This window comes from Cynocephalus volans, chromosome 4 (genome assembly GCF_027409185.1).
Source record: "Cynocephalus volans isolate mCynVol1 chromosome 4, mCynVol1.pri, whole genome shotgun sequence".
Classification (NCBI taxonomy): Eukaryota; Metazoa; Chordata; class Mammalia; order Dermoptera; family Cynocephalidae; genus Cynocephalus; species Cynocephalus volans.
This window is the reverse complement of record NC_084463.1, coordinates 125987779-126000374: the sequence shown is the minus strand read 5'-3', so window position 1 is coordinate 126000374 and position 12596 is coordinate 125987779. Positions and strand designations below refer to the sequence as shown.

At 34.9% G+C, this 12596-nt stretch overlaps 1 protein-coding gene across 2 annotated transcripts in view; it reads right to left on the bottom strand.

Moving 5' to 3' along the window:
• ANO3 (anoctamin 3) overlaps window positions 1-12596 on the bottom strand; it is a 409115-nt gene that overhangs the window by 35487 nt on the left and 361032 nt on the right. For both annotated transcript variants that reach the window (XM_063094283.1, XM_063094284.1), the window contains one exon: window positions 1658-1694. In XM_063094283.1, coding sequence (XP_062950353.1) covers window positions 1658-1694 — 37 coding nt within the window. The remainder of the gene's footprint in view (window positions 1-1657; window positions 1695-12596) is intronic.

Genomic DNA, 12596 nt, shown 5'->3' with positions numbered 1-12596 from the left:
GTGCTGACAGTCAGATCCGTGTCCCATGAATAAGTATAATCAATATAAACAAACAAACAAACAAACAAATAAATAAATAAAATGGTACATTTGAGGAATAATAATAATAAAAAGACTTAAACATAACACCTGAAACTATAAAACTACTAAAAGAAAACATAGGGAAAACACTTCCGGAAGTAGGACTGGGCAAAGACCTTATGCATATGACCTCCCCTCTTCAAGCAACAAAAGGAAAAAATAAACAAATAGGATTATACCAAGCTAAAAAGCTTCTGCATAGCAAAAGAAAGTTAACAGAGTGAAAAGACAACGTACAGAGTGGGAGAAAATATTTGCAAACTATGCACCTGAGGAAGGATTAATATCCAGAATAATAAAGTACTCAAACAACTTAATGGTAAAAAATACAAATAATCTCGCCAAAAAATGGGTAAAGGAACTGAATAGGCACTTCTCAAAGGATGTATACGAATGGCCAGCAGACATTAAAAAATGCTCAACATCGCTCAGCATCAGGGAAATGCAAATCAAAACCACACTGAGATATCATCTCACCCCAGTCAGACTGGTGTTATCGAAAAGACAGAGAACGACAAATGCTGGTGAGGATGTGGAGAAAGGGGATCCCTCCTACGCTGTTGGTGGGACTGTAAAGTGGTGCAGCCATTATGGAAAACAGTATGGAGGTTCCTCAAACTACAGATAGAGCTACTATATGATCCAGCAATCCCACTGCTGGATATAAACCCAAAGGAATGGAAATAATCATGTTGAGGGGATACTTGCATTCCTATGTTTATTGCAGCTCTATTTTCCATAGGCAAGGGTTATAACCAACCTATATGTCCACTGACTGATGACTGGATAAAGAAAATGTGGTACATTTACACAATGGAATACTGCTCTGCCATAAACATAATGAAATTCTGCCATTTGTAGCAACATAGATGAACTTAGAGAAAATTATGTTAAGTGAAATAAGCCAGGCACAGACACGGAAATACTGCATGTTCACACTCCTAAGTGGGAGCCCCTCAAAAAATAAAGAAACAAAGAAACAAAGATACAATAATCACAATAATATGTTGCAATTTCAAAAGGAGAGAACAGAACTGAGGTATCAGAGGTGGGAAAGGGGGAGGACAAGGGGTGTATGAGGGAAGAATTGGTAAAGGGCCACGAAAAATGATTACACTGTATAATGTTGAATATACTAATTATCCTGATTGAGCATCACACATTGCACACAGGTATTGATATTCAACTCTGTACCTCACAGATATGTACAATCAACTACTTTCAATTTTAAAAGTTTCTGTATTTAAGGGGAAAAATAAATTAAATTAAAATTGTGTACATATAGTGTAAAACTCTGATAAAAAATAAATGTTTGGGAGAAAAAGCCAAAGAACTGAAAAGTTGGAGAAAAAAGCACTCCCTAACAGGAAGAACCAGAATTGCTGATTTCTAGTGGGATATTTTGTAAGTACATGCATTGCCACTCTATCATTTTTCAATGTGGATCAACTTCCTACAGCACCTCTCTCCTTTTTATTAATAAGTTAATTATACAGCTGAAGATATTAGAAATGCTAATATGCTGATATGCCCATATGTTATTTTCTTACAAAGAATGAATGAAGAATAGACTTACCTAAATTAGTCAGGAGGTAAGCAATTTTTTCATAAGCCTATAGTGAAAGAACAAACAGTAAATATTATTCTTTCATTTTAAAAATGGCTGGTATTTACCCTATTCAAAGAAACATTCAAAGTGCGTTCTACAAAGTATTTACATTTTAAATTAAGTAGAAACATTTATTAAAACTTAGTATGTAGGCATTATATACACATACATGCACAAAATGGATGTAATATAAATGTGTATGTAAATATCTGTATATTTATATAGACCCATTGTTATCTATAATATCAAGTCTTTTCTAGTAGCTATCATTACTTCCACTTTATAAATCAAGGAAATGAGATCAAAAAACAAAACAAAACAGAATTCATCCAGCTAGTTTATGGCTGAGTTGCTCTCCAAATTATAGGGTCCTTTTACTATAGTGGAAGGCTAAGGGAGGTTTGCATTCTATATTGCTGACAAAGAATTTTCCAAACTAGTAACAGAAGACGGTGTGTAAATCTGCATTCTTAAAGAACATTTTAAAACAGACTCATAGGTCAAATCTGTTGAAACTGTAGGTCACATATACAATGAATTTTTCTGATAACATCTTTCACCTTCAGCCACCTTCCTTCTTCCCTACATACTCTGACCACCATTTATACAACTCAAGGAAAGGACATGTATTTCACAATATTCCAAGTAAATATTGTTGGCAAAGTATATTTGCTACAGATAGAAGGATGATATGTGTTTGTGGGTGCATGTATGTGCATGTGAATATGACTACATAAACACATAATCCAATAAATCATTGTTAAGATTATAAATTTCAATAAATCTGCCTGTCAGCATGCAAAATTAAAAGGTATGCATCTGGACACTTTAAAAATTGTTCTCCTTTTCTGACAGTTCTTTCAATAGAACATCGTGATTATTTATCTTGGGTATGATTCAAACCTAACGTTTCCTGTTTTAAAATACTGTCTTGAGACAGAAAGATTACACTGAGTAAAACAATCTCACTCTACCTCGAGTACAGGTTTTGTTTTGTTTTGTTTTGTTCTGTTTTTATTTTAGCTGTACTCACAAGCTATCATTTTCAAAATTTAGGACAAGATTACCTTGAATTCATGGGCATCAAGGTTATCCATACTGTAACATGTTCTTTTCCACACCCAATTTATCAGGTAAGAGAATCATAGCAAGATCTCCCAGGAATGTAACAGGATGGATTTGATCAATCAACAAATAGTATTTGAGCAGCCACTGTGCCTCTAGCACTGAATTAAGTGTCCTTGCAGGAATGAAAGTCAGTTCTGTTGAAATAACTGCCATTTAGAGTATATGGCTTGTATCAAACAGTGCTTTACATATATTGCTATTCCCTGACAAACAATTTTGTCAAGTAGGTATAATGATCCCCATTTTACAGAACAGGAAGCTAAAGTTCAGAATGTCACCATGCCTGCGATAACAGTACTAAGCAAGTAGTAGAGGCAGGATTTGCTATCATGACTCTCTTGCACCGTCTATGATATGCCTTGTCACATAAAGCATTTTGGATTTTTGTCATAGTATTTAACACACCGAACCTGTCTGCAAGCCTGGGATAAAAATATCTGCAGCCGATGGCTAAAGTGTTTACAGTAACCTTTGGAAGACTGTCATAAATCATGAAAGCTGCTATATTGCTGTTGAAAAGCTTTCCGGGGTACTTGAGAACCTGCATTATCCAAGGCCCAAATACTATAGCTGATTTGGCACCACCAAGATGATGAGCTAAAAAATCAGTCCATGCAAAGTGACTTAACTCCAGAAATACAAAGTGCAGGATGAAACCATGATTTAAACATATCCAACTCTATGGATGCAGCAAACACTTTGGCAAAGCAAGCTGTGCGTGTGTGCGTGTGTGTGTTTGTGTGTTTCTATGTGTATGTGAGTGGTTATGTACTCGGGGAAGGAGAGGATTAGCGGGTTCAGGGGCAACCATTCTGGCCCCTACAGAATACACATACACACACGATACCATGTCAAAGAATTTATACTTTTGAAAATAACCCATTAGTGCAATCTATAAGTTAATATTATCTTATTCATATACATATATATGAATATATTTTCATATAAATATATATGTATAATTAGGTTAAAATATTCATTGGGGATTTCTAGTGGGTGAGATAGTGTTTAAGGGACCAAACAGCAGTGAACCAAGCAGACATAGTCTCTACTTTCATGAAATAAAATTCCAGGGGGCAGAGACAAATGGCAAACAAATACATAATTGGTCAGGAGGTGAAAATTTTTATGAGGAAAAATAAAGCACGCTGAGCAGATGGAGAGTGGGGGTGGGCACAGGGTATGATTGAATAAAGTGGTCAGAGAAGCCATTCCAACATGGTGGCATTTGAACAGGGACCTGCATGAAGTTATGGAGGTAGCCAAGCAGACATCCGGACTAAGTATCTTTGAGACACAGGAACAGCAGTGCAGATGCTCTAAGACTGGCATGGACTTGATGAGTTTCATTAAGGACAAGGAAGTTAGACAGACAAAAGTGGAGGCAGTAACAGAATACAGTAGTAAGAGATTTTGAATCAGAGAGATCTCAGAGGGAAACATTTTATTAGGGCATGGTAGACCATGGCAAGGATTTTAGAATTCATTCTCAGCTGACAAGTTATCATCTTTTCACTAATTCCTTGTTTGGGGTGTTATGCAGAAATCAACTGGGGGAATACAGTAAACAGAAAAGCAAAGGCAGGAAAAGGGCATGATTGTTGTGAAGGGGTATATTATGGGTCCTACACTTGTTTTAGTGCCTTTCATTTCTAGGTCAGAGCTCCACACAGTCTAGCCTTTGCTGTGAAAATAAACTCCAAACATTCCATTGCAGAATCAAAAAAAGAGTGCTCTTTTCTAGTAATCTGCCTTTCTGAATTTCTAGAAACCATGAATACAGACACAAACTAAATATACATTTTTTAAAAAGCCAGCTCTCTTATTAAATGAGTCATTTGGCATTACCTTCTTTCTGGGTTAAGATATGTGGTTCAACCCTTTGATCCACCCTCTTCCATAATAACCTACTTGCATTGTAATTTGTAACCAGTGGTAACCAGGTATTAAAGAATGTTAGGTGTATTTTGAAGCTTTCAGTGATCAGGCCCCATGCAAGAAGCATAGGAATGTATGTTCTGGACTCTAGAGATAGAAATGAATCAAGAATTGGGAAGAGTCCAGAACCATGAAGCATTAGCTAAATGTGGTTAGCATTTTTAATTTTAGTTACGGTGTGCTCTGTGCATGGTAGATGGGTTTTAACATGAGAGGAAGAATACTAAAAGGATTTAATTCTTTTATTAACTATTCTGAAATGACTTAAGTGGCCTAATTCCGGCTATTTCAAACAACAAGAGTAATTCTGCTCTGCTGTTTCTATTTTTTTCTTAAAAATTACTCATTAATCATGAGGCCATACAGCTGTCATGCTGCTGTAACATGACAAAATCAGTCAAGGTTTGATTGTCAAACAACAAGAATATACATTTTGTGAAAACTTTTACATTTTTTTTTTTATGGTCACACATTTTATTTCCAGCATTTAATTTAATGAACATTCATTTATTAAATCTATGATGTGACATTACTACCCATTGATAGTATTTTCATCAATGGGTAGTAATATCACATCATAGTTTAAATTTGCATTTCCCTAATAAAGAATATTTTTTAAATTATTTATTATAAGCATATTACTATTACAAATCGTGATTTTTCTTTATGTCCTTTAACCAACCTATCCCTCTTCAAATCACCCCTCCACCTCCCCGCTATCTATAGTATCCTTAGGTTTGTTTTTCCCTTCTGAAAGTTCAATGTATTTTTTTGGTCTCTTCCTTCCTTCCTTCCTCCCTCCCTCCCCTTCCTCCCTCCTTCCATCTTTCCCTCCCTTTCTGCCTTCTTTTCCTTTTTTCCATTTCTTTCTTCTTTTCCTCCTTTCTTCCATTCTTCCTTTCTTCTTTCTTTCCACCCATTTATAAGTGAAAATATGCAGTATTTCTCTTTCCTTCTCTGGCCTATTTCACTTAACATTATTTTCTCCAGACTCATCCATGTTGCTGCAAATGGCAGAATTTCATTCGTTTTTATGGCTGAGTAGTATTCTATTGTGTATATATACCACATTCTCCTTATCCAGTCGTCCATCAATGGACATGTTTGTTCCATATTTGGGCTATTGTAAATAGAGCTGCAGTGAACATGGGCATGCAGGTATCCCTTTGACATGATGATTTCCATTCCTTCAGATATATGCCCAGTAGTGGGATTGCTTTATCATATGGTATTTCTATCTGCAGTTGTTTGAGGAACCTCCATACTGTTTACCACAGTGGGTGTATTAATTTACAGTCCCACCAACAGTGTAGAAGAGTTCCCCTTTCCCCGCATACTTGCCAGCATTTGTTGTTCTTGATTATTTTAGTAATGGCCAGTCTAACTGGGGTGAGATGATATATCAATGTGATTTTGATTTGCATTTCTCTGATGACTAGTAATGTTGAGCATTTTTTCATGTAACAGTAGGCCATTTGTATGTCTTCCTTTGAAAAATGTCTATTCATCTCCTTTGCCCATTTTTTAGTTGGATTATTTGGTTTTTTGTTGTATATTTGTTTGAGTTCTTTATATATTCTGGATATTAATCCCTTGTCAGATGTATAGTTTGCAAATATTTTCTCTCATTCCATAGATTGTTCTTCTGCTCTGTTGATTGTTTCCTTTGCTGTACAGAAGCTTTTGAATTTGATATAGTCCCATCTGTTAATTTTTTCTTTTATTGCTTGTGCTTTTGGGGTCTTACTCAAGTCTTTGCCCAGTCCTACTTCATGGAGTGTTTCCCCTATGTTTTTCTTCAGTAATTTTATGGTTTGTGATCTTATATTTAAGTCTTTAATCCATTTTGAGTTGACCTTGTTATTTGGTGAGAGGTGCAGCTCCAGTTTCATTCTTCTGCATGTAGAAGTCCAATTTTCCCAGCAGCATTTATTGAAGAGGCAGTCTGTTCCCCAGGGTATATTACTGCTGCCTTTGTTAAAGATCAGTTGGTTGTAAGTATGTGGATTGATTTCCAGTTTATCTATTCTGTTCCATTGATCCAAGTGTCTGCTTTTATGCCAATACCATGCTGTTTTGGTTACAATAGCTTTGTAGTGTAATTTGAAGTTGAGTAGTGTTAGGCCTCCAGCTTTATTTTTTTTTGTTCAAGATTGCTTTGGATATTCAGGATCTTTCATAATTCCATATGAATGTTAGGATTGCTTTTTCTATTTCTGTGAAGGACGATATTGGTATTTTGCTGGGGATTGCATTGAATCTGTAGATTGCTTTGGGTAGAATAGACATTTTCACAATGTTAGGTCTTCCCGTCCAAGAGCAAGGTATGTCTTTCCATCTTTTTGTGTCTTCTTTAATTTCCTTCAGTAGTGACTTGTACTTATTGTAGAGATCTTTTACCTCCTTTGTTAAACTGATTACTAGGGTTTTTTTCATGAGGTATTTCTCTTTCTGTACCTGGGTTGTTTCACTTAGGATAATTTTTCTGATCTTGGCTATCCATCAAAATTTTCTTAGATCCCTTAAGTCAATGATTTTCTAATGGCATTTTAGGGGCTGACTGATCAGAATCACCAGCAATATTTTTGAATGTTTTGTTGCAAATACAGATTTACTGGCTCCATAAAGGAGATTCTGAATGTGACTCAATGATCTTTAGTTTTTCAAGTGTACTAGGTTATTTGATCCATAGTAAGAACAGGAAACCTCTTTTAAGTTACTTTCACGATCTGTAAAATGGACTTGTAATCAGATTTTTATTATATTGGTCCAATTTTACTCTGAAATTGAATATTTATTGAGGAATGCCACGATGCACCTATTTTGAAATGCTTAGAAAATGTGTAGTCTTTGGTTAATAGTTTGAGTTAAAATAAGCTCTGGAAACTCGAAAGACGTTGAAAATATAATTCTAATAATAAAAAGTAATTTTGAGGGCCGAGCCCGTGGCGCACTCGGTAGAGTGCTGCGCTGGGAGCGCGGCGACGCTCCCGCTGCGGGTTCGGATCCTATATAGGAATGACGGGTGCACTCACTGGCTGAGTGCCGGTCACAAAAAAATGACACAAAAAAAAAAAAAAAAAAAAGTAATTTTGAGCACATGCAATATGCAAGATGCTAGGATATCTAGGGAATAAAATATTTCTAACTTATTCAAAAGATATATTCTAAATGTGTTTAAAAGTCTTTTAGTCATTAAACAATGACCTGGTGACACAAAAATGAGGAAGCTACAGTCCCCTCTGCTCCTAAGGAGCTTATATCTGACAGTGGGAGAAAAAAAATATCCTAAGCACTGCAAAAGAAAAAATATTCACAAAAGAGGCTGTTTAATTCTACCAGTAGAATTTGATAGGTGGTAGCATAGGCATGTCCAAGCACCTTGTGAGAAGAATAAACACAAAGAAGACATTATTGAAGTCTACAAATGAGATTGAGGAAAAGCTTTATGGAGGAAGTGATTCTTAACTGGAATTTTCAAAGATCAAGAGATCTTCTCCAAGGAGACAAAATTTGAAAAAAAAGGCATTCCAGACAGAGAAAGCACTGTGAATCAAGAGATAGAGGTGTAAAGGTGCAGAGTGCAAGGGAACAAAAGAAAGTCATCCTGTAGAATGGAAAGCAGGGCAAGAGGGAGGGAGCAAGACACATCCTTAGGCCAAAAAAGAAAGGAAAACTGGCTTTAAATAATGGAGGGATTCCCGTGCCAGACTAATGAATTTACAGCTAACATCAGAGGCAGTGGAAATCCACTAAATACTTTCAAGGATCAAATTTGCAGTTTAGAAAGAACCTTCCAGTGTGCAAGGGAGAATGGAAGAGTTTAGTATAGTGATAGGAAGACTAACCAGTTAGAAACCTGCTACAGTGGTTCAAGGTAAAAATGACAAGTAGCAAAACTAAGGAAGTAGAAGTGAGGATTGTGAGCAGCGAATGGATGAGATATTACAGAAGCAGAATTCACAACAGTTAGTTGCTGATATGATGAAGGTGATAAAAGAAATGTGTGCAGAATGGCTTCTGGTTTCTGGTTGTGTACACTAAGCATTAAATATTCCTGATTAAAAACAGTTTGACTTATTTAAACTATTTTGTCATGCCTACATTTCCTAATTTCATACATATGAATTACAGCTTAAAAGCACATTAAATTAATAGAATATTTTTACTGAGGATAAGTCTCTCATTTGGGAAAGAGAGTGGCACAGAGATCATCAAGTCAAGCTATTGTGAAACGAAAAGCACATTTTTATTAGCTGTATATTTAGTTTTGGTGTGAAAATAACAAAAGGTAGCATTTGATTTTCTAGGTGAGCATTTTTGGTGGTATAATATTTGCCATTAATGGTTTTAATCTATCCTTATTTGATTAAACCCTTAAACTGCATATTCAGTTGAATCAGAAGGGCTGTTTAAAAATCTCTCAAGTGTCTTAACATCCTGAGTAGAAAGGGAAAGCAAAAATTGAGAAGAGCATAATTACATTACACTAATTCAATCTGAAGAATATAACATTCTCTCCACATTGGTTTCTGCCTGCATAGTTCACTTCCTTTATGCTAAAACCATCTTAAAGTCTTCTACTGAGAAGTATTTATGGTCTATTCCACTTCCAACAACCCCCAAATCTTTATGCCAAAATGCCCAACAAGAAGAAAAAAAAAAAAAAAATTGGGGAAAAAAGTTAATTCCATCTTCTCCCAGGAATTATGAATGATTGTTTCATATCACTAAGTTGCATAGTCTCTAGTATCCGACTAAGTAGAGCTGATGAGATTTTTATGATCTCAAAAGACTGTTTTTATGACTCAAGTAATACCATCCTCACTGCCTTCAGAGATCTTATGTCTACAATTAGAGATTTATTTATCAAGTTCAGCCTTTGTTTTCTGTAAAATGCAAGTGCTTTAGAAGAAAGAATACATAGAATCTCATCAAACACATAAACTGAGTGAGAACAAGTTGTATCTGAATCTTATGAGAGTGAAAAATTTGCAGGCTTTTTTTCAGGGCCGACTGTGATTCTAGGGAAGGGGTGGTAATTGAGAATAGTAGGAGATGGACCAGAGTCAGAATTTAAGGCACTGGTGATTAAGAAGCAACCAGAATAACGAAAAACTGGAGTCTAGTACACCACTGGAAACTTCAGCCATATTTGATTTTTATGTATCAGTGAGAGAAGAAAAACTCTTCTGTAAGGAAAATGTTTGAAGGTAAAACTTCCATTTTATTCAAAAGCAGATTCTGATCATGAGCTTGGTCTGACACCTTCTTCAGCTTAACCAAGCTGAAGCTTAATAGTTATTCTACCAGGTGGGAACTAAGAATTTAACCCTAAACCTGGAGTTTCTGTTCCCAAAACTGTCACGCTTGCCTTCCCAAGCAAAAATTAATTAACTACATTTGTCTTGATTTCCTTGTCTGTGAAATATTCTCCATCTTCAAAAATATTAGGCCAGGTTGTCAATTCACTCGATGTTTTTGAAGATTAGTAGGCCTTTGGAAAAAATTACCAAATAAACATAGGAACACGGGGTGCTCTTCTGAAGGCAATAATAATTGATGGGGGTGGGAGGAATAAAGAGACATGAAACATTAACATTGATTACCTCCAATGAGTACAAATAGATTTATGTAGGCGGGTGGCATTATGGATCAAGAAAGGTAACTTTTATTTAATATTTTTAATGTTTTTTTTTACTTCAATACGTTTTATAATAACAATATATCAATTTTATAACTCAAAGCTAAAAAGAACAAAAATAATAGACTTTAAAAAGAAGAAAGTAAAATTAAGACATTAAAAAGAACAAGACTGGGCCGACCCTGTGGCTCACTCGGGAGAGTGCGGCACTGGGAGCGCAGCAGCGCTCCCGCTGCGGTTCGGATCCTATATAGGGATGGCCGGTGCGCTCACTGGCTGAGCGCGGTGTGGATGACATCAAGCCAGGGGTTGCGTTCCCCTTACCAGTCACAAAAAAAAAAAGAAGGAAAAAAAAAAAAAGAACAAGACTACTGAAAATTATTATAGTGGTATAATTTCTGCATGAACTTATTAAACATTAAATAAACATTTTTCTTATATTGGACATATTTCATAAAAAGACATAATACAACAAAGGATATATGATTTTTCTCTCTAAAGATGACTCTGAATATTTAAATATTAATAAATGGGTAATAGATACCATTTAAAGAAAAAAAGGGCAAAAAATAAGTATCACTCAACGCAGATGTGGTCTGAAGAACTTAGGAAGGCCAAAGAAAAAATTGTCATCATTTCCATATCTTGGACTGAAGGGAAATAAATAATCAAACTCTATTATTAAAGATAAGAAAATGGGAAAAAATAAAGAAAATGTTGATATTTTGCAAGAAGGAATAGGAGTATAGCCTTATAAAGGGAAATACGATTTTAAAATATTGAAGAGAAGCAAATATAGAGAAAGTATTTATTAGCATCCTCTATGCATTACTAGAGGATGTCTAATCTTTCACCACCCCTGTGAGTTAGTTTTATCTTTCTCATTGAAAGATCAAGAAATTAAAACTCATAGATGTCATGTGTTATGACCAGGATTACACAGGCCAAGCAGCAAATCACTGCTTTTCCTGTGTCCAAAGACTGCTGCTTTTTATTAAGACACCAAGTTGCCGAACTGAGGATACAAACTGATGGAAGCCTGGACAGTACTGAGAAAAGCAGGGGAGGGAGAGGACAGCACAAGTGGGACCTGAAGGAACAGAGTGCATATGTACTGGGATGTTGCTTGGCCTCTGATAAATCTTTTGTATACTTGGTCAAAGACAAAATGTAAAAAGTGACCCAAAGTTGCTACCTATGTGGTTGTGTTTTTATGGGTGAATCATACATAAAGTGAAAAAAAAAAATGTGTATTCCATTTCTAATTTGTTACAAATTTTATATGGTAGAATGTTTTAAAAGAAAATGCTATTTATTTTTAAATCAACACCTTCATACAGAGATAAATATTTGAATGATCAGAAAAAGGTATATAAAATCAAAAATGTATGTCACATATTATCCCACTACTGAGAGATAAATGCTGTTAACACTTGATTGTCATTCCTTACATTTTCAAAATCTAGGGGTATGCATTTTACATGTGTGCATTTGTATTCCAGAAAATTGGAATCAAGCAAAAATTTATATTGTTCTTATGTAACTGTATTTTATGTCCTTAAATAATATCAAAATAGCCTTTTAATTGGTTATATGATACTTCATTACTTAGAATTTGGTCGTTCAGAGGTCTCTTTTCCAGTACTGGCTATTCTAAATAATACTACATTAACAATCCTTCCACATAATCCTTGAACTACATCATTGATGATTTCTTTAAAATAGAATACCAGAAATTAATATCAAAGTTTTTTATTTTGCTAGTTTTAAATGGAATATATGCTTATTGTGTAAAATTTAGAAAATACAAAATATATGATAAATATCAGATAATATATAAAAAAATTTACCTATAATATTACATTGCAGAGATAATATTTTGAAGTATACTTGCAATTATTATCTTTGTATCTGTAAATATTCTTTAGTTGATTTATGATACTATCTGTGCCACATAGAGTTATTATTTTTAATTGACACATAATAATTGCACATATTTATGGAGTACTGTGTGATATTTTCATTCATTTGTGCAATGTGTAATATGTAATGATCAAATCAGGGTAATTAGCATATCCATCACCTGAAACATTTATTATTCCTTTGTGTCGGGAACATTTAATATCCCCTCTTCTAGTTATTTGAAAATATACAATAAGTTGTTAACTACAGTCATAGCAGAGTTTTGTAGGACAC